The following is a 21,227-nucleotide window of genomic DNA, read 5'->3' on the forward strand; positions in this document are numbered from 1 at the left end:
CTCACTCCCTGACACACACAGACACAACACAAATAAATACACTCTCACTCCCTGACACACACAATACAAATAAATACACTCTCACTCCCTGACACACACAGACACAACACAAATAAATACACTCTCACTCCCTGACACACATACAAAATACAAATAAATACACTCTCCCTCCCTTACACACACACACAATTCAAATAAATACACACTCACTCCCTGACACACACACACACAATACAAATAAATACACTCTCACTCCCTGACACACACAATACAAATAAATACACTCTCACTCCCTGACACACACACACACAATACAAATAAATACACTCTCACTCCCTGACACACATACAAAATACAAATAAATACACTCTCCCTCCCTTACACACACACACAATTCAAATAAATACACACTCACTCCCTGACACACACACACAACACAAAGGAATGATTAGATTAGATTACTTACAGTGTGGAAACAGGCCCTTTGGCCCAACAAGTCGACACGGACACTCCGAAGCACAACCCACCCATATCCCTACATTTACTCCTTACCTAACACTACGGGCAATTTAGCATGGCCAATTCACTTGACCTGCACATCTTTGGACTGTGGGAGGAAACCGGAGCACCCGGAGGAAACCCACGCAGACACGGGGAGAACGTGCAAACTCCACACAGTCACTCGCCTGAGGCGGGAATTGAACCCGGGTCTCTGGCGCTGTGAGGCAGCAGTGCTAACCACTGTGCCGCCCACAAATGGTTAATGGTCAGTCTAAAGGGGAATGAATAACTGGTAATGAGGTCTGTAAAAGCTGACAATGGGTTGTGTATGGGAGCAGTTGAGAGAGTATGGTGCTGGAAAAGCACAGCAGGTCAGGCAGCATCGGAGGAGCAGGATGAAGGGCTAACTGATGAAGGGCTCTGGCCTGAAACGTTGATTCTCCGGCTCCCCGGATGCTGCCTGACCGGCTGTGCTTTTCCAGCACCACACTCTCGACTCTGACTCTCCAGCATCTGTCGCCCTCAGTGTCTCCTGTGTATGGTAGCAGCCCCATGTGATGGCAAGGGCCTGGTGTGTGGGGGGGGGAGGAAAGCAGGTGAAAGGTGATCTTGCCTGTAAATTGTTGAACTCAGGAAAGTCCAGACGGCTGCAGGGTTCCCAAAATGAGGAGCTGCTCTTCCAGCTTACACTGAGCTTCGTTGGAGCACTGCACCAAGACTGAGACAGAAGTGTTGGATTGTGTTAACAGCATCCCATGTGAACAGGCCAGAAGCTGAGAGTATGATTGGCATTGAGCGTTGACATCATCAGCTGCTCTCACCTGTAGCTGTTACACTGGGACTCTCTGCCCGTCCCTGCCACCCCCAGTCAACGGCTGAAAGGTGCCAGAAAAATCTCTCAACCAGAAAAAAGAGGGAATGGGAGCTTAGATAGATCTCAAAACATTCGGGAAATCCCCCCAGTTCGCGGCAGGAATCTGATCAGACAGAAATGCTCCTGGTTCACTAACTGGGATGGAGGGCACACCAAAAAGTAAATTGTGAAGAGCAGTTAAAATAGATGGTTAACAGCAGCTCCTCTGATGATGATTAATTCTTGCACAGTGTGAGCTGATGAGTTGGAGACACAGAGACTTTGGAGATTTTCCCAATGAGGGACAGTCAGGGATGAGCTGAACCAATCGCAGTGTTTGTCCTCTTCCCCTGATGGTGTGTCAGATTTAGAACCAGTTCCCTCACCTTTATTCCCAGACTCTGAAACAAACACGGTTAGAGACAAAAACACTGCAGATGCTGGAATCCAAAGTGGACAGGCAGCATCGGGAAGGACAGGCAGGAGGTTGGGGGATGCTGCCTGGCTTGCTGTGTTCCCCCAGCCTCCTGCCTGTCCCTCCTGATGCTGCCTGCCTTGCTGTGTTCCTCCAGCCTCCTGCCTGTCCCTCCTGATGCTGCCTGCCTTGCTTTGTTCCCCCAGCCTCCTGCCTGTCCCTCCTGATGCTGCCTGCCTTGCTGTGTTCCCCCAGCCTCCTGCCTGTCCCTCCTGATGCTGCCTGCCTTGCTGTGTTCCCCCAGCCTCCTGCCTGTCCCTCCTGATGCTGCCTGCCTTGCTGTGTTCCTCCAGCCTCCTGCCTGTCCCTCCTGATGCTGCCTGCCTTGCTGTGTTCCCCCAGCCTCCTGCCTGTCCCTCCTGATGCTGCCTGCCTTGCTGTGTTCCCCCAGCCTCCTGTCTGTCCCTCCTGATGCTGCCTGCCTTGCTGTGTTCCCCCAGCCTCCTGCCTGTCCCTCCTGATGCTGCCTGCCTTGCTGTGTTCCCCCAACCTCCTGCCTGTCCCTCCTGATGCTGCCTGGCTTGCTGTGTTCCTCCAGCCTCCTGCCTGTCCCTCCTGATGCTGCCTGCCTTGCTGTGTTCCCCCAGCCTCCTGCCTGTCCCTCCTGATGCTGCCTGCCTTGCTGTGTTCCCCCAGCGTCCTGTCTGTCCCTCCTGATGCTGCCTGCCTTGCTGTGTTCCCCCAGCGTCCTGTCTGTCCCTCCTGATGCTGCCTGCCTTGCTGTGTTCCCCCAGCCTCCTGTCTGTCCCTCCTGATGCTGCCTGCCTTGCTGTGTTCCCCCAGCCTCCTGCCTGTCCCTCCTGATGCTGCCTGCCTTGCTGTGTTCCCCCAGCGTCCTGTCTGTCCCTCCTGATGCTGCCTGCCTTGCTGTGTTCCCCCAGCCTCCTGCCAGTCCCTCCTGATGCTGCCTGCCTTGCTGTGTTCCCCCAGCCTCTTGCCTGTCTATCTCCAATAAACACAGCAGCTTCACTCTGTCTGAAAGCACAGGGGGAGAGGGAACAGTAAGAATTGCTCCAGATACAGGGTAATACGGCCCTTTATTGAGAACATGTGGAAGCACAGAGACTTAATCAATACGTCATTGTCCAATTGTCTCGGGGCTGTCGATAGGGGTTGGAGTGGGAAGCTGCAGTCCCCTCTGTTGACGGAAAGACAGTTTGAGGTGTATCAGGAGATCTGCCAAGTGGGGTTGAAGAATTTGATCTTCTTCTGCTTGGCCCAGTTTGCAAAGACTCCTTTCTCAGTAATGAACCGGTGTCCTCCGTACTGGGCATTCTCGTGGAGGTAATACTCGGCACATTCGTCCTGGCCACTTGGCTCGTAGTAATGATACGGCACTTTCCGGTGTCCGGCAGCGCTGCCAACGGAAAAGACACCACTTGATTCTCTGAAAGAAGGTTAGAGACAATAACAATTCCTCCAACACTCTGGTGCCACTCTAATGCAGTGCAGAGAGATGGCAGCCCTGCCTGAAGGTGCTGTGTTTCTGGATAAACCGTGAATCTGTCTCCTCAGAAAGATCAAAACAATCACATGGTACTTTCGATAGAAGGAGATGGGGAACCCCCCCCACCCTCCACATTTAACATCATGGTAAACAGATGACCTGCTGCTGCTGCTGCCAGTTTAACGGACATTGTATGTTACCTTCACACTGCGCAAGGACATGCCAATATTCCTGGGGATTGTTTTTGTGGGAGGTGGGAGCTGTTGTTAAGAACAGAATTTGCTGGCCATCCCTAAATGCCCCTTGGATAGTGACATTTGTGAGGACATGTCAAAAGGTGGTCACACATCAGCCACATCGCTGCAGTCCCATGTAGGCCGCACCCAGGTAAGGATGGAAGTGTCCATTCCCAAAAGGACATTACGGAACAAGATGGGGCTCTTTGACAATTCATTACAGTTGCCATGGTCACCATCCCAGCGATGAATTTGTCCCCTGGGTCCCTGGATGACTAAACCAGTGACATTACCATCCCATCACTTTACCCCATCCGCACGAGCAGGAACGGACTGGAATATACTTTGAGTCGGCCTGACCATTTCAAAGACGTGAATGAAATGCAATTTCCTTGTTAGTGATGTTTTCCCCCAGAATCCGGGGTCTCGGTTCTCCAAATGAAATGGCCATTCTCCCCTTGGGGTTAGACTGACTGTGTAACTGGGGGACCTCCCCATGGGGTTAGACTGACTGTGTAACTGGGGGATTTCCCCATGGGGTTAGACTGACTGTGTAACTGGGGGACCTCCCCACGGGGTTAGACTGACTGTGTAACTGGGGGACCTCCCCATGGGGTTAGACTGACTGTGTAACTGGGGGACCTCCCCATGGGGTTAGACTGACTGTGTAACTGGGGGATTTCCCCATGGGGTTAGACTGACTGTGTAACTGGGGGACCTCCCCACGGGGTTAGACTGACTGTGTAACTGGGGGACCTCCCCATGGGGTTAGACTGACTGTGTAACTGGGGGACCTCCCCATGGGGTTAGACTGACTGTGTAACTGGGGTACATCCCCATGGGGTTAGACTGACTGTGTAACTGGGGGATCTCCCCATGGGGTTAGACTGACTGTGTCACTGGGGGATCTCCCCATGGGGTTAGACTGACTGTGTAACTGGGGTACATTCCCACGGGGTTAGACTGACTGTGTAACTGGGGGACCTCCCCACGGGGTTAGACTGACTGTGTAACTGGGGGATCTCCCCATGGGGTTAGACTGACTGTGTAACTGGGGGACCTCCCCATGGGGTTAGACTGACTGTGTAACTGGGGGACCTCCCCATGGGGTTAGACTGACTGTGTAACTGGGGGATCTCACCATGAGGTTAGACTGTCTGTGTAACTGGGGGACCTCCCCATGGGGTTAGACTGACTGTGTAACTGGGGGACCTCCCCATGGGGTTAGACTGACTGTGTAACTGGGGGATCTCCCCATGGGGTTAGACTGACTGTGTAACTGGGGTAACTCCCCATGGGGTTGGACTGGCTGTGTAACTGGGGTACATCCCCATGGGGTTAGACTGACTGTGTAACTGGGGTAACTCCCCATGGGGTTAGACTGACTGTGTAACTGGGGTACATCCCCATGGGGTTAGACTGACTGTGTAACTGGGGTAACTCCCCATGGGGTTAGACTGACTGTGTAACTGGGGTAACTCCCCATGGGGTTGGACTGGCTGTGTAACTGGGGGACCTCCCCATGGGGTTAGACTGACTGTGTAACTGGGGGACCTCCCCATGGGGTTAGACTGACTGTGTAACTGGGGGACCTCCCCATGGGGTTAGACTGACTGTGTAACTGGGGGATCTCCCCACGGGGTTAGACTGACTGTGTAACTGGGGGACCTCCCCATGGGGTTAGACTGACTGTGTAACTGGGGGATCTCCCCACGGGGTTAGACTGACTGTGTAACTGGGGTACATCCCCATGGGGTTAGACTGACTGTGTAACTGGGGTACATCCCCATGGGGTTAGACTGACTGTGTAACTGGGGGACCTCCCCATGAGGTTAGACTGTCTGTGTAACTGGGGTACATCCCCATGGGGTTAGACTGACTGTGTAACTGGGGGATCTCCCCATGGGGTTAGACTGACTGTGTAACTGGGGTACATCCCCATGGGGTTAGACTGACTGTGTAACTGGGGGACCTCCCCATGAGGTTAGACTGTCTGTGTAACTGGGGTACATCCCCATGGGGTTAGACTGACTGTGTAACTGGGGTACATCCCCATGGGGTTAGACTGACTGTGTAACTGGGGGACCTCCCCATGGGGTTAGACTGACTGTGTAACTGGGGGATCTCCCCACGGGGTTAGACTGACTGTGTAACTGGGGGATCTCCCCATGGGGTTAGACTGACTGTGTAACTGGGGGACCTCCCCATGGGGTTAGACTGACTGTGTAACTGGGGGATCTCCCCATGGGGTTAGACTGACTGTGTAACTGGGGGATCTCCCCATGGGGTTAGACTGACTGTGTAACTGGGGGATCTCCCCATGGGGTTAGACTGACTGTGTAACTGGGGGATCTCCCCATGGGGTTAGACTGACTGTGTAACTGGGGTATCTCCCCATGGGGTTAGACTGACTGTGTAACTGGGGTTCCTCCCCACGGGGTTAGACTGACTGTGTAACTGGGGGATCTCCCCATGGGGTTAGACTGACTGTGTAACTGGGGGACCTCCCCATGGGGTTAGACTGACTGTGTAACTGGGGGACCTCCCCATGGGGTTAGACTAACTGTGTAACTGGGGGACCTCCCCATGGGGTTAGACTGACTGTGTAACTGGGGGATCTCCCCACGGGGTTAGACTGACTGTGTAACTGGGGGACCTCCCCTTGGGGTTAGACTGACTGTGTAACTGGGGGACCTCCCCACGGGGTTAGACTGACTGTGTAACTGGGGGATCTCCCCATGGGGTTAGACTGACTGTGTAACTGGGGGACCTCCCCATGGGGTTAGACTGACTGTGTAACTGGGGTAACTCCCCATGGGGTTAGACTGACTGTGTAACTGGGGGATCTCCCAACGGGGTTAGACTGACTGTGTAACTGGGGGATCTCCCCACGGGGTTAGACTGACTGTGTAACTGGGGTAACTCCCCATGGGGTTAGACTGACTGTGTAACTGGGGGACCTCCCCATGGGGTTAGACTGACTGTGTAACTGGGGGATGTCCCCATGGGGTTAGACTGACTGTGTAACTGGGGGATCTCCCCATGGGGTTAGACTGACTGTGTAACTGGGGGATCTCCCCATGGGGTTAGACTGACTGTGTAACTGGGGGATCTCCCCACGGGGTTAGACTGACTGTGTAACTGGGGTATCTCCCCATGGGGTTAGACTGACTGTGTAACTGGGGTACATCCCCATGGGGTTAGACTGACTGTGTAACTGGGGGACCTCCCCATGAGGTTAGACTGTCTGTGTAACTGGGGTACATCCCCATGGGGTTAGACTGACTGTGTAACTGGGGTACATCCCCATGGGGTTAGACTGACTGTGTAACTGGGGTACATCCCCATGGGGTTAGACTGACTGTGTAACTGGGGGACCTCCCCATGAGTTAGACTGTCTGTGTAACTGGGGTACATCCCCATGGGGTTAGACTGACTGTGTAACTGGGGTACATCCCCATGGGGTTAGACTGACTGTGTAACTGGGGGATCTCCCCACAGGGTTAGACTGACTGTGTAACTGGGGGATCTCCCCATGGGGTTAGACTGACTGTGTAACTGGGGGATCTCCCCATGGGGTTAGACTGACTGTGTAACTGGGGGATCTCCCCATGGGGTTAGACTGACTGTGTAACTGGGGTATCTCCCCATGGGGTTAGACTGACTGTGTAACTGGGGTTCCTCCCCACGGGGTTAGACTGACTGTGTAACTGGGGGATCTCCCCATGGGGTTAGACTGACTGTGTAACTGGGGGACCTCCCCATGGGGTTAGACTGACTGTGTAACTGGGGTTCCTCCCCACGGGGTTAGACTGACTGTGTAACTGGGGGATCTCCCCATGGGGTTAGACTGACTGTGTAACTGGGGGACCTCCCCATGGGGTTAGACTGACTGTGTAACTGGGGGACCTCCCCATGGGGTTAGACTGACTGTGTAACTGGGGGACCTCCCCACGGGGTTAGACTGACTGTGTAACTGGGGGACCTCCCCTTGGGGTTAGACTGACTGTGTAACTGGGGGACCTCCCCACGGGGTTAGACTGACTGTGTAACTGGGGGATCTCCCCATGGGGTTAGACTGACTGTGTAACTGGGGGATCTCCCCATGGGGTTAGACTGACTGTGTAACTGGGGTAACTCCCCATGGGGTTAGACTGACTGTGTAACTGGGGGACCTCCCCATGGGGTTAGACTGACTGTGTAACTGGGGGATCTCCCCATGGGGTTAGACTGACTGTGTAACTGGGGGACCTCCCCATCGGGTTAGACTGACATTGGGAATCCTGTAACCTGACAGCGAGAATGGTAAGAATACTCACTGCTGGATGTCTGACCTTCCTGGTGGTGATGGTGATTGTAGTGAGTGTGGTGATGGTGGTGGTGGTGCTGATGGTGATGATGGTGTTGGTGATTTTGGTGGTGGCAATGGTGGTAGTGGTGGTGATGGTGGTGGTAGTGATGGAGGTGGTGATAGTGGTGATGATGGTGATGATGGTGGTGATGGAGATGGTAATGGTGCTGATGGTGATGGTGGTGGTGGTGGTCATGGTGATGATGGTGATGATGGTGTTGGTGATTTTGGTGGTGTTGGTGGTGATGGTGGTAGTGGTGGTGATGGTGGTGGTGGTGATGGAGGTGGTAGTGATGGAGGTGGTGGTGATGGAGGTGATGATAGTGGTGATGATGGTGATGATGGTGGTGATGGAGATGGTAATGGTGCTGATGGTGATGGTGGTGGTGATGGTGCTGGTGGTGATGGTGATCGTGCTGATGGTGATGGTGATGGTGGTGGTCATGGTGATGGTAGTGGTGGTGATGATGCTGATGGTGATGATGGTGGTGATGATTGTGATGGTGGTGGTGATGGTGATTGTGGTGATGATGGTGGTGTTGGTGATGGTGGTGGTGATGGTGATGGTGGTGATGGTGATGGTGGTAATGGTGATGGTGGTGATGGTGATGGTGGTGGTGGTGATTGTGATGGTGGTGGTGGTGATGGTGGTGGTGATCGTGGTGGTGGTGATAGTAGTGGTGGTGATGGTGATGCTGGTGATGGTGGTGGTGGTGATGGTGGTCATGGTGATGGTGGTGGCGATGATGATGGTGGTGATGGTAATGATGGTGATGGTCATGGTGATGGTGGTGGTGATTGTGATGCTGGTGATTGTGGTTATGATGGTGATGGTGGTGATGGTGGTGGTGATGATGTTGATGGTGGTAATGGTGATGGTGGTGATGGTGGTGGTGATAGAGTTGGTGGTGATGATGGTGGTGGTGGTGGTGATTGTGATGCTGGTGATTGTGATGATGATGGTGGTGGTGGCGATGGTGGTGGTAATGGTGGTGGTGATGATGTTGATGGTGGTAATGGTGATGGTGGTGGTGATGGTGGTGATGATGGTGATGATGATTGTGATGGTGATGGTGGTGGTAATTGTGATGGTGGTGGTAATTGTGATGGTGGTGGTGGTGGTAATTGTGATGGTGATGGTGGTGATTGTGGTGGTGGTGGTGATGATGGTGACGGTGAAGTGATGGTGGTGGTGATAGTGATGGTGTGGTGATAGTGATGGTGGTAATTGTGATGGTGATGGTGGTGGTGATGGTGTTGATGGTGGTGGTGGTGATGGTGGTGGTGGTTATGGTGATGGTGATGATGGTGATGGTGATGATGGTGATGGTGGTGATGGTGATCGTGGTGTTGGTGGTGATGGTGATGGTGCTTTGTTCAGTGTGCAAACTCTCGCCCATTCTACACACTGTCCCCACATTAACACAACTAGATGGTTATATCACACCACCAATCCCCAACCAGCAACAACCTTCTGCCTTTGATTGTCTGTAGGGAATCCCTTCTGACTCTGGATAAACCCTGGGCTTCACCAATTTCTGATTGCCAGCTAATCCTTCCTGCAATGCTTCCAAATAACTCCAAACACAGTCGGAGTCTACGTAAGAGGGAAGTCAGGAAAGCACAAACAGGACATGGAACAGCATTGGTAAATTGTGTTAGAGAGAATCCAAAGGGTTTTTACATATACATTAAGGACACAAGAGTGACGAGGGAGAGAATAGGGCCCCTCAAAGAGATGTCTCAGACTCTAAAGTGAGGCAACCTGAAACTTCCTCCCCCTTCTGTATGGTGTCTCTCTCTCTCTCTCTCTCTGCCTCTGTACGGGGTCTGTCTCTCTCTACCCCACCCCCCTGTATGGGGTGTCTCTCTTTCTTCCCCCCTACAACTGTACGGGTCTCACTCTCTCCCCCCTCTGTACGAGGTCTCTATCTCTCTTTCTCCCACCTCTGTTTGGGGTCTCTCTCTCTCTCTCTCTCTCTCTCTCTCTCTCTCTCTCTCTCTCTCCCCCCTTGTACGGAGCCTCTCTCTCTCTCCCCCCTCCCCCCCCCCCGTAAGGGGTCTCTCTCTTTCTCCTCTGTACAGGGTCTCTTTCTCTCTCCCCCCTCTGTACGGGATCTCTCTCTCTCCCCCCTCTGTATGGGGACTCTCTCTCTCCCATCACTGTATGGGTCTCTTTCTCACCCCCCTCTGTATAGAGTCTCTCTCTCCACCCTCTGTGCGGGTCTCTCTCTCTCTCTCTCCCCTCCTCCCCCCTCTGTACGGGGTCTCTCTCTCTCTCTCTCCCACTTCTGTATGGGGTCTTTCTCTCTCGCCACCCTCTCTCTCTCTCCCTCCCTCTGTACGGGGTCTCTCACTCTCTCCCCTCTGTACGGGGTCTCGCTCTCTCTCCCCCCTCTGTACGGGGTCTCTCTCTCTCTCCCCCCTCTGAACGGGGTCTCTCTCTCTCCCCCCTCTGTTCAGGGTCTCTCCCTCTCTCCCCCCTCTGTACGGGGTCTCGCTCTCTCTCTCCCCCCTCTGTACGGGGTCTCGCTCTCTCTCTCCCCCCTTTGTACGGGGTCTCTCTCTCTCTCTCCCCCCTCTGAACGGGGTCTCTCTCTCTCCCCCCCCTCTGTTCAGGGTCTCTCTCTCTCTCTCTCTCTCCCTCCCTCTGTACGGGGTCTCTCTCTCTCTCCCCTCTGTACAGGATCTCTCTCTCTCTCTCTCTCTCTCTCTCCCCCCTCTGTACGGGGTCTCTCTCTCTCTCTCTCTCTCTCTCTCCCCCCTCTGTACGGGGTCTCTCTCTCTCTCTCTCTCTCTCTCTCTCCCCCCTCTGCACGTGGTCTCTCTCTCTCTCCCCACTCTGTGCAGTGTCTCTCTCTCTCTCTCTCTCCCTACCCTCTGTATGGGGTCTCTCTCTCTCTCTCACTCTCTCTCCCCACTCTGTGCAGTGTCTCTCTCTCTCTCTCTCTCCCCCCTCTGTACGGGGTCTCTCTCTCTCTCTCTCTCTCCCCCCCCTCTGTGCGGGGTCTCTCTTTCTCTCTCCCCCCCCCCTCTCTGTACGGGTCTCTCTCTCTCTCTCCACTATGTACGGGGTCTCTCTCTCTCTCTCCCTTCTGTACGAGGTCTCTCTCACTCTCTCCCCCCCTATACGGGGTCACTCCCCCCCCCCTCTCCCTCTGTGCGGGGTCTCTCTCTCTCTCTCTCTCTCTCCCCCCCCCCTCTGTACGAGGTCTCTCTCTCTCTCTCTCCCCCCTCTGTGCGGGGTCTCTCCCCCCCCCCACCCCATGCGGGGTCTCTCTCTCTCTCTCTCTCTCCCCCCTCTGAACGGTGTCTCTCTCTCTCTCCCCCCTCTGAACGGTGTCTCTCTCTCTCTCTCCCCTCTGAACGGGGTCTCTCTCTCTCCCCCCCTCTGCACGGGGTCTCACTCTCTCCCCCCTCTGTATGGGGTCTCTCTCACTCTCTCCCCCCTCTGTACGGGGTCTCTCTCTCTCCCCCCTCTGTACAGGGTCTCTCTCTCTCTCCCCCCTCTGTACGGGGTCTTTCTCTCTCCCCCCTCTGTACAGGGTCTCACTCTCTCCCCCCTCTGTGCGGTGTCTCTCTCTCTCTCTCTTCCCCCTCTGTACAGGGTCTCTCTCTCTCCCCCCTCTGTACAGGGTCTCTCTCTCCCCCCCCTCTGTACGGGGTCTCTCTCTCCCCCCCCCCCCTCTGTACAGGGTCTCCCTCTCTCCCCCCTCTGTATGGGGTCTCTCTCACTCTCTCCCCCCTCTGTACGGGGTCTCTCTCTCTCCCCCCTCTGTACAGGGTCTCTCTCTCTCTCCCCCCTCTGTACGGGGTCTTTCTCTCTCCCCCCTCTGTACAGGGTCTCACTCTCTCCCCCCTCTGTGCGGTGTCTCTCTCTCTCTCTCTCCCCCCTCTGTACAGGGTCTCTCTCTCTCCCCCCTCTGTACAGGGTCTCTCTCTCCCCCCCCTCTGTACGGGGTCTCTCTCTCTCCCCCCCCCCTCTGTACAGGGTCTCCCTCTCTCCCCCCTCTGTACAGGGTCTCTCTCACTCCCCCCTCTGTACGGGGTCTCACTCTCTCCCCCCTCTGTGCGGTGTCTCTCTCTCTCTCTCTCCCCCCTCTGTACAGGGTCTCTCTCTCTCCCCCCTCTGTACAGGGTCTCTCTCTCCCCCCCCTCTGTACGGGGTCTCTCTCTCCCCCCCCCCTCTGTACAGGGTCTCCCTCTCTCCCCCCTCTGTACAGGGTCTCCCTCTCTCCCCCCTCTGTATGGGGTCTCTCTCACTCTCTCCCCCCTCTGTACAGGGTCTCTCTCTCTCCCCCCCTCTGTACAGGGTCTCTCTCACTCCCCCCTCTGTACGGGGTCTCTCTCTCTCCCCCCTCTGTATGGGGTCTCTCTCACTCTCTCCCCCCTCTGTACGGGGTCTCTCTCTCACTCTCTCCCCCCTCTGTACGGGGTCTCTCTCTCTCTCCCTCTCCCCTCTGTACGGGGTTTCTCTCTCCCTCTCCCCTCTGTATGGGGTCTCTCTCTCCCTCCCCCCTTTGTACAGGGTCTCTCTCTCGCCACCCCCCCCCTCCTCTCTACGGGGTCTCTCTCTCTCTCTCTCTCTCTCTCTCTCTCCCTTCTCTACGGGGTCTCTCTCTCTCTCTCTATCCCCCCTCTCTACGGGGTCTCTCTCTCTCTCTCTCTCTCTCCCCCTTCTCTACGGGGTCTCTCTCTCTCTCTCTCTCTCTCTCTCTCTATCCCCCCTCTCTACAGGGTCTCTCTCTCTCTCTCTCTCTCTCTCCCCTCTGTACGGGGTCTCTCTCTCTCTCCACACTTTACAGGGTCTCTCTCTCTCTCCCCTCTCTGTACGGGGTCTCTCTCTCTCCCCCCCTCTGTACAGGGTCTCCCTCTCTCTCTCTCTCTCTCTCTCTCTCTCCCCCCACTGTACGGATCTCTCTCTCTCCCCTCTCTGTACGGGGTCTCTCTCTCTCTCTCTCCCCCCTCTGTACGGGGTCTCTCTCTCTCTCTCCCCTCTCTGTACGGGGTCTCTCTCTCTCTCTCCCCCAGCTCTGTACAGGGTCTCTCTCTCTCCCCCCCCTGTACAGGGACTCTCTCTCTCTCTCTCTCTCTCTCTCCCCCCTCTGTACGGATCTCTCTCTCTCCCCTCTCTGTACGGGGTCTCTCTCTCTCCCCCCCTCTGTACAGGGTCTCCCTCTCTCTCTCTCTCTCTCTCTCTCCCCCCACTGTACGGATCTCTCTCTCTCCCCTCTCTGTACGGGGTCTCTCTCTCTCCCCCCCTCTGTTCAGGGTCTCTCTCTCTCTCTCCTCCCTCTGTACGGGGTCTCTCTCTCTCCCCCCCTCTGTATGGGGTCTCTCTCTCTCCCCCCCTCTGTTCAGGGTCTCTCTCTCTCTCCCCCCTCTGTACGGGGTCTCTCTCTCTCTCTCCCCCCTCTGAACGGGGCCTCTCTCTCTCCCCCCCCTCTGTTCAGGGTCTCTCTCTCTCTCCCCCCTCTGTATGGAGTCTCTCGCTCTCTCTCCCCTCTCTGTACAGGGTCTCCCTGTCTCTCACTCTCTCTCTCTCTCTCTCTCTCTCTCTCCCCTCTGTACGGGGTCTCTCTCTCTCTCTCTCGCTCCCCCCTCTGTACAGGGTCTCTCTCTCTCTCCCCCCCCCCTCTGTACGGGGTCTCTCTCTCTCTCTCTCCCCTCTGTACGGGTCTCTCTCTCTCTCTCCCTTCTGTACAGGGTCTCTCTCTCTCCCCCCTTCTGTACGAGGTCTCTCTCACTCTCTCCCCCCCTATACGGGGTCACTCCCCCCCCCCTCCCCCTCTGTACAGGGTCTCTCTCTCTTCCCCCCTTCTGTACGAGGTCTCTCTCACTCTCTCCCCCCCTATACGGGGTCACTCCCCCCCCCCCTCCCCCTCTGTACGGGGTCTCTCTCTCTCTCTCCCCCCCCCCCTCTGTACGAGGTCTCTCTCTCTCTCTCTCCCCCCTCTGTGCGGGGTCTCTCCCCCCCCCACCCCATGCGGGGTCTCTCTCTCTCTCTCTCTCTCCCCCCTCTGAACGGGGTCTCTCTCTCTCCCCCCCTCTGCACGGGGTCTCACTCTCTCCCCCCTCTGTATGGGGTCTCTCTCACTCTCTCCCCCCTCTGTACGGGGTCTCTCTCTCTCCCCCCTCTGTACAGGGTCTCTCTCTCTCTCCCCCCTCTGTACGGGGTCTTTCTCTCTCCCCCCTCTGTACAGGGTCTCACTCTCTCCCCCCTCTGTACGGGGTCTCACTCTCTCCCCCCTCTGTGCGGTGTCTCTCTCTCTCTCTCTCCCCCCTCTGTACAGGGTCTCTCTCTCTCCCCCCTCTGTACAGGGTCTCTCTCTCCCCTCCCTCTGTACGGGGTCTCTCTCTCCCCCCCCCCCCCTCTGTACAGGGTCTCCCTCTCTCCCCCCTCTGTACAGGGTCTCCCTCTCTCCCCCCTCTGTACAGGGTCTCCCTCTCTCCCCCCTCTGTACAGGGTCTCTCTCACTCCCCCCTCTGTACGGGGTCTCTCTCTCTCCCCCCTCTGTATGGGGTCTCTCTCACTCTCTCCCCCCTCTGTACGGGGTCTCTCTCTCACTCTCTCCCCCCTCTGTACGGGGTCTCTCTCTCTCCCTCTCCCCTCTGTACGGGGTTTCTCTCTCCCTCTCCCCTCTGTATGGGGTCTCTCTCTCCCTCCCCCCTCTGTACAGGGTCTCTCTCTCACCACCCCCCCCCTCCTCTCTACGGGGTCTCTCTCTCTCTCTCTCTCTCTCCCTTCTCTACGGGGTCTCTCTCTCTCTCTCTCTATCCCCCCTCTCTACGGGGTCTCTCTCTCTCTCTCTCTCTTCCCCTTCTCTACGGGGTCTCTCTCTCTCTCTCTCTCTCTCTCTCTCTCTATCCCCCCCTCTCTACAGGGTCTCTCTCTCTCTCTCTCCCCCCTCTGTACGGGGTCTCTCTCTCTCTCCACACTTTACAGGGTCTCTCTCTCTCTCTCCTCTCTGTACAGGGTCTCCCTCTCTCTCTCTCTCTCTCTCCCCCCACTGTACGGATCTCTCTCTCTCCCCTCTCTGTACGGGGTCTCTCACTCTCTCTCCCCCCTCTGTACGGGGTCTCTCTCTCTCTCTCCCCTCTCTGTACGGGGTCTCTCTCTCTCTCCCCCAGCTCTGTACAGGGTCTCTCTCTCTCCCCCCCCCTGTACAGGGACTCTCTCTCTCTCTCTCTCTCTCTCCCCCCACTGTACGGATCTCTCTCTCTCCCCTCTCTGTACGGGGTCTCTCACTCTCTCTCCCCCCTCTGTACGGGGTCTCTCTCTCTCCCCTCTCTGTACGGGGTCTCTCTCTCTCTCTCCCCTCTCTGTACGGGGTCTCTCTCTCTCCCCCCCTCTGTTCAGGGTCTCTCTCTCTCTCTCCTCCCTCTGTACGGGGTCTCGCTCTCTCTCTCCCCCCCTCTGTATGGGGTCTCTCTCTCTCTCCTCTGAACGGGGTCTCTCTCTCTCCCCCCCTCTGTTCAGGGTCTCTCTCTCTCTCCCCCCTCTGTACGGGGTCTCTCTCTCTCTCCCCACACTGTACGGGGTCTCTCTCTCTCTCTCTCGCTCCCCCCTCTGTACGGTGTCTCTCTCTCTCCCCCCCCCTCTGTACGGGGTCTCTCTCTCTCTCTCCCCTCTGTACGGGGTCTCGCTCTCTCTCCCCCCTCTGTACGGGGTCTCTCTCTCTCTCTCCCCTCTGTACGGGGTCTCTCTCTCTCCCCCCCTCTGTACAGGGTCTCTCTCTCTCTCTCCCCCCTCTGTACGGGGTCTCTCTCTCTCTCTCTCTCCCCCCTCTGTACGGGGTCTCTCTCTCTCTCTCTCTCCCCCCCTTTGCACGGGGTCTCTCTCTCTCTCTCTCTCCCCCCTCTGTACGGGGTCTCTCTCTCTCTCTCTCCCCCCTCTGTACGGGGTCTCTCTCTCTCTCTCTCTCTCCCCCCTCTGTACGGGGTCTCTCCCTCTCCCCCCCCCGTACGGGGTCTCTCTCTCTCTCCCCCCCTCTGTACGGGGTCCCTCTCTCTCTCCCCCCTCTGTACGGGGTCTCTCTCTCTCTCCCCCCTCTGTGCGGTGTCTCTCTCTCTCTCTCTCTCCCCTCTATACAGGGTCTCTCTCTCCCCCCACCTCTGTGCGGTGTCTCTCTCTCTCTCTGCCCCCTCTGTATGGGGTCTCTCCCTCTCCCCCCCCCCTCTGTACGGGGTCTCTCTCTCTCTCTTCCCCCTCTGTACGGGGTCTCTCCCTCTCCCCCCTCTGTACGGGGTCTCTCCCTCTCTCTCTCTCTCTCCCCCCTCTGTACGGGGTCTCTCTCTCTCTCCCCTCTGTATGGGGTCTCTCTCTCTCTCTCCCTCTCCCTCCTCTGTACGGGGTCTCTCTCTCTCTACCCCCTCCTTCTGTACGGGGTCTCTCCCACCCTCTCTCTCTCTCTGTCTCTTCCCCCCCCCCCCCCCCCCTCAGTACAGGGTCTCTCTCTCTCCCCCCCCCCCCTGTACAGGGACTCTCTCTCTCTCTCTCTCTCCCCCCTCTGTATGGGGTCTCTCTCTCTCTCCCCCCCTCTGTTCAGGGTCTCTCTCTCTCTCTCTCTCTCCCCCCTCTGTACGGGGTCTCGCTCTCTCTCTCCCCCCCTCTGTATGGGGTCTCTCTCTCTCTCCCCCCCTCTGTTCAGGGTCTCTCTCTCTCTCCCCCTCTGTACGGGGTCTCTCTCTCTCTCTCCCCCCTCTGAACGGGGTCTCTCTCTCTCCCCCCCTCTGTTCAGGGTCTCTCTCTCTCTCCCCCCTCTGTATGGGGTCTCTCTCTCTCTCTCCCCCCTCTGTACAGGGTCTCCCTGTCTCTCTCTCTCGCTCCCCCCTCTGTACGGTGTCTCTCTCTCTCCCCCCCCCCTCTGTACGGGGTCTCTCTCTCTCTCTCCCCTCTGTACGGGGTCTCGCTCTCTCTCCCCCCTCTGTACGGGGTCTCGCTCTCTCTCCCCCCTCTGTACGGGGTCTCTCTCTCTCCCCCCCTCTGTTCAGGGTCTCTCTCTCTCCCCCCCCTCTGTACAGGGTCTCCCTCTCTCCCCCCTCTGTACGGGGTCTCTCTCCCCCCCCCCCCTCTGTACAGGGTCTCCCTCTCTCCCCCCTCTGTACAGGGTCTCCCTCTCTCCCCCCTCTGTACAGGGTCTCACTCTCTCCCCCCTCTGTACAGGGTCTCCCTCTCTCCCCCCTCGGTACAGGGTCTCTCTCTCTCCCCCCTCTGTATGGGGTCTCTCTCTCTCTCTCCCCCCTCTGTACAGGGTCTCTCTCTCTCCCCCCTCTGTACAGGGTCTCTCTCTCTCCCCCCTCTGTATGGGGTCTCTCTCTCTCTCTCCCCCCTCTGTACGGGGTCTCTCTCTCTCTCTCCCCCCTCTGTACAGGGTCTCTCTCTCTCCCCCCTCTGTACAGGGTCTCTCTCTCTCCCCCCTCTGTATGGGGTCTCTCTCTCTCTCTCCCCCCTCTGTATGGGGTCTCTCTCTCTCCCCCCTCTGTACAGGGTCTCTCTCTCTCTCTCCCCCCTCTGTACGAGGTCTCTCCCCCCCTCCCTCTCTGTACAGGGTCTCTCTCTCCCCCCCCCCCCCCCCCCCCCCCCCCCTCTGTATGGGGTCTCTCTCTCTCCCCCCTCTGTATGGGGTCTCTCTCTCTCCCCCCTCTGTATGGGGTCTCTCTCTCTCCCCCCCTCTGTACGGGGTCTCTCTCTCTCTCCCCCTCTGTACAGGGTCTCTCTCTCTCTCTCCCCCCTCTGTACGAGGTCTCTCCCCCCCTCCCTCTCTGTACAGGGTCTCTCTCTCCCCCCCCCCCCCCCCCCCCCTCTGTACGGGGTCTCTCTCTCTCCCCCCTCTGTATGGGCTCTCTCTCTCTCCCCCCTCTGTATGGGGTCTCTCTCTCTCTCTCCCCCCTCCCCCTCTGTACAGGGTCTCTCTCTCTCCCCCCCCCCGTACGGGGTCTCTCTCTCTCCCCCACCCGCCATGTTCAGGGATGGGGTTAACCCTGCCCCCATTGGCGTGCGGGTGGTGATGGGTGGGTCGGTGGGGTGTGGCCCCTGCCTGGCTCTTGTGGGGTTGCCCCCCCATACCTGCAGAAGGAGGCGTTAATCATCCCAAAGACCTGGATGGACCCACACGCTTCCATCGCCACGATGAAGGTAAACCAGCCCGTGCTGAGATAGGAGCCTGACAGTATCCTGGGGGAGAGAAACACAGGCCGAATTACCAACAATCCCAGTCGTGTAGCCATCCCAGCCCGTTCCCTGGGCTCCTTACCTGTCCTTCCCTGTCTCCTTTTTAAAAGCCAGGTCACAATACCTCATCTGCTCCTCTGTGACGGTGTAGAGTCTGGCCGTAGGGAAACGGCTCTGAACAGTCCGCAGTAGGTTATAGACAATGCCCTTGCCATCACGCCTCATGTTCCTGTAAGGCCCCCACAGGATGTAGATGGTGCGGTTGTGCTGGGAGCTGAGGGTCTCTTCCCGGAGGAGCCAGGGTGCGCTGGTGTGGGAGACCACTCTCACCGTCGTTTTACTGCCCACGTCAGACTCGTATCCCTCTGTCGGAGCGTTGTTCATCCTCCAGACACACTCAGAGCGATCAATCACAGGCCCCAGGCCCATCCCCAGCATCTGGCCAGAGCTCGACACAATACTGCACTGCTCACAACGCAGGGTCAGTGCTACGGACAGAAACATACACAGTCAGTCAGTCAGTCACACACTCACACTCACACACACAGTCAGTCATTACACACACTCTCTCACACACACAGTCAGTCACAAACACACACACTCAGTCAGTCACAAACACAGAATAAGCCAGTCACACACACATGCATACAGTCAGTCACACACTCACACACAGTCAGTCACACACTCACATATAAGTCAGTCAGTCACACACACACACAGAATCAGTCAGTCACACACAAGCATACAGTCAGTCACACACACACAGTCAGTCACACACACAGAGTCAGTCAGTCACACACTCTCACACACAGCCAGTCAGTCACACACTCACACACACAGCCAGTCACTCACTCTCTCACATACAGAGTCAGTCATCACACACAGAGTCAGTCAAACACTCTCACACACTCGCGCACACACCCACAAGTCAGTCACACACACAGTCACACACACACACACAGTCACACACACACAGTCAGACACATACACACACAGTCAGTCAGTCACACACACAGACAGTCATACACACAGTCAGTCAGACTCTCTCACACACAGTCATTCACACACATTCAGTCTCACACACATATACAGCATCAGTCAGTCACACACAGTCACACACACACACAGAATCAGTCAGTCACACACACGCATACAATCAGTCAGTCACACACAGTCAGTCACACACACAGTCAGTCAGTCACACACTCACACACACAGTCAGTCACACATTCTCTCTCACACACAGCCAGTCACACACTCTCTCACATACACAGTCAGTCATCACACACACAGAGTCAGTCACACACACACAGAGTCAGTCAAACACTCTCACACACTCACGTACACACTCACAAGTCAGTCACACACACACACACAGTCATACACACACAGTCAGTCACATACACACACAGAGTCAGTCAGTCACACACAGAGACAGTCATACACACAGTCAGTCAGACTCTCTCACACAGTCATTCACACACAGTCAGTCACACACACAGAGTCAGTCAGACACACAGAGTCAGTCACACACACGCACAAAGTCAGTCAGTCACACACTCACACAGAGTCAGTCACACACTCACACAGAGTCAGTCACACACACACAGAGTCAGTCAGTCACACACTCACACAGCCAGTCACACACTCACACAGTCAGTCACACACTCACACAGTCAGTCACACACACAGAGTCAGTCACACACACAGAGTCAGTCACACACTCACGCAGAGTCAGTCACACACTCACGCAGAGTCAGTCACACACTCACACACAGAGTCAGTCACACACTCACACAGTCAGTCACACACACACAGTCACACACTCACAGTCAGTCACACACTCACAGTCAGTCACACACTCAGTCACACACTCAGTCAGTCACACACAGTCAGTCACACACACATACACAGTCAGTCACATACTCACACACACACAGTCAGTCACACATAGAGTCAGTCACACACTCACATACACAGTCACATACTCACACAGTCAGTCACACAGAGTCAGTCACACACTCACATACAGTCACATACTCACACAGTCAGTCACACACACAGTCAGTCAGTCAGTCACACACACGCACAGAGTCAGTCACACACTCACGCACAGAGTCAGTCACACACTCACACAGTCACACACACAGTCAGTCTCACACACACACACACACAGTCAGTCAGTCACATACTCACAGTCACACACACAGTCTGACTCTCTCTCTCACACACAGTCAGTCACACATGCACAGAGTCAGTCACACACAGGCACAGAGTCAATAACACATGCACGGAGTCAGTCAGTCACACACACGCACAGAGCCAGTCACACACTCACACACAGAGTCAGTTACACACTCACACACAGAGTCAGTCACACACACAGTCACACACACACTCACACACAGTCAGTCACACTCACTCAGTCACACACTCATTCTGGATCAGTGGTGCTGGAAGAGCACAGCAATTCAGGCAGCATCCGAGGACAGGCAAAATCGACGTTTCGGGCAAAAGCCCTTCATCCTGATCAGCACCACTGATCCAGAATCTGGTTTCCAGCATCTGCAGTCATTGTTTTTACCCAGTCACACACTCAGTCAGTCACACACTCTCACACACAGAGTCAGTCACACATAGAGTCAGTCACACACTCACATACACAGTCACATACTCACACAGTCAGTCACACACACAGTCAGTCACACAGAGCCAGTCACACACTCGCATACAGTCACATACTCACACAGTCAGTTACACACACAGTCAGTCACACACTCATGCACAGAGTCAGTCACACACTCACACAGTCACACACACAGAGTCAGTCTCACACACACACACAGAGTCAGTCAGTCACATACTCACAGTCACGCACACAGTCAGACTCTCTCTCTCACACACAGTCAGTCACACATGCACAGAGTCAGTCGCACACAGGCACAGAGTCAATAACACACGCACAGAGTCAGTAAGTCACACACACGCATAGAGCCAGTCACACACTCACACACACAGTCAGTTACACACTCACACACAGAGTCAGTCACACACACAGTCACACACTCACACACAGTCAGTCACACACTCACACACAGTCAGTCACACACTCACACAGTCTGTCACACTCACACAGTCTGTCACACTCACACAGTCTGTCACACACAGTCAGTCACACACACAGTCAGAG

The 21,227-nt window shown here is 56.0% G+C and overlaps 1 protein-coding gene across 1 annotated transcript in view; it reads right to left on the minus strand.

Annotated features, from left to right (window-relative positions):
• Positions 1 to 2,849: 2,849 nt before the first annotated feature.
• The window catches only part of LOC148136385 (alpha-N-acetylgalactosaminide alpha-2,6-sialyltransferase 3-like), a 32,579-nt gene continuing 14,201 nt past the window's right edge, over positions 2,850 to 21,227 (minus strand). The window contains exons 3-5 of the mRNA XM_087983216.1: positions 18,120 to 18,525; positions 17,933 to 18,040; positions 2,850 to 3,186 (exon numbers count right to left, since the gene is read on the minus strand). Of these exons, the coding sequence (XP_087839342.1) occupies positions 2,997 to 3,186; positions 17,933 to 18,040; positions 18,120 to 18,525 (704 nt within the window). The 3' untranslated portion in view covers positions 2,850 to 2,996. The remainder of the gene's footprint in view (positions 3,187 to 17,932; positions 18,041 to 18,119; positions 18,526 to 21,227) is intronic.

The sequence above is a fragment of the Chiloscyllium plagiosum genome, unplaced genomic scaffold, assembly GCF_037043375.1.
Source record: "Chiloscyllium plagiosum isolate Xiang-an unplaced genomic scaffold, Cpla_swu_hap1 HiC_scaffold_45, whole genome shotgun sequence".
In the NCBI taxonomy this organism is placed as follows: domain Eukaryota; kingdom Metazoa; phylum Chordata; class Chondrichthyes; order Orectolobiformes; family Hemiscylliidae; genus Chiloscyllium; species Chiloscyllium plagiosum.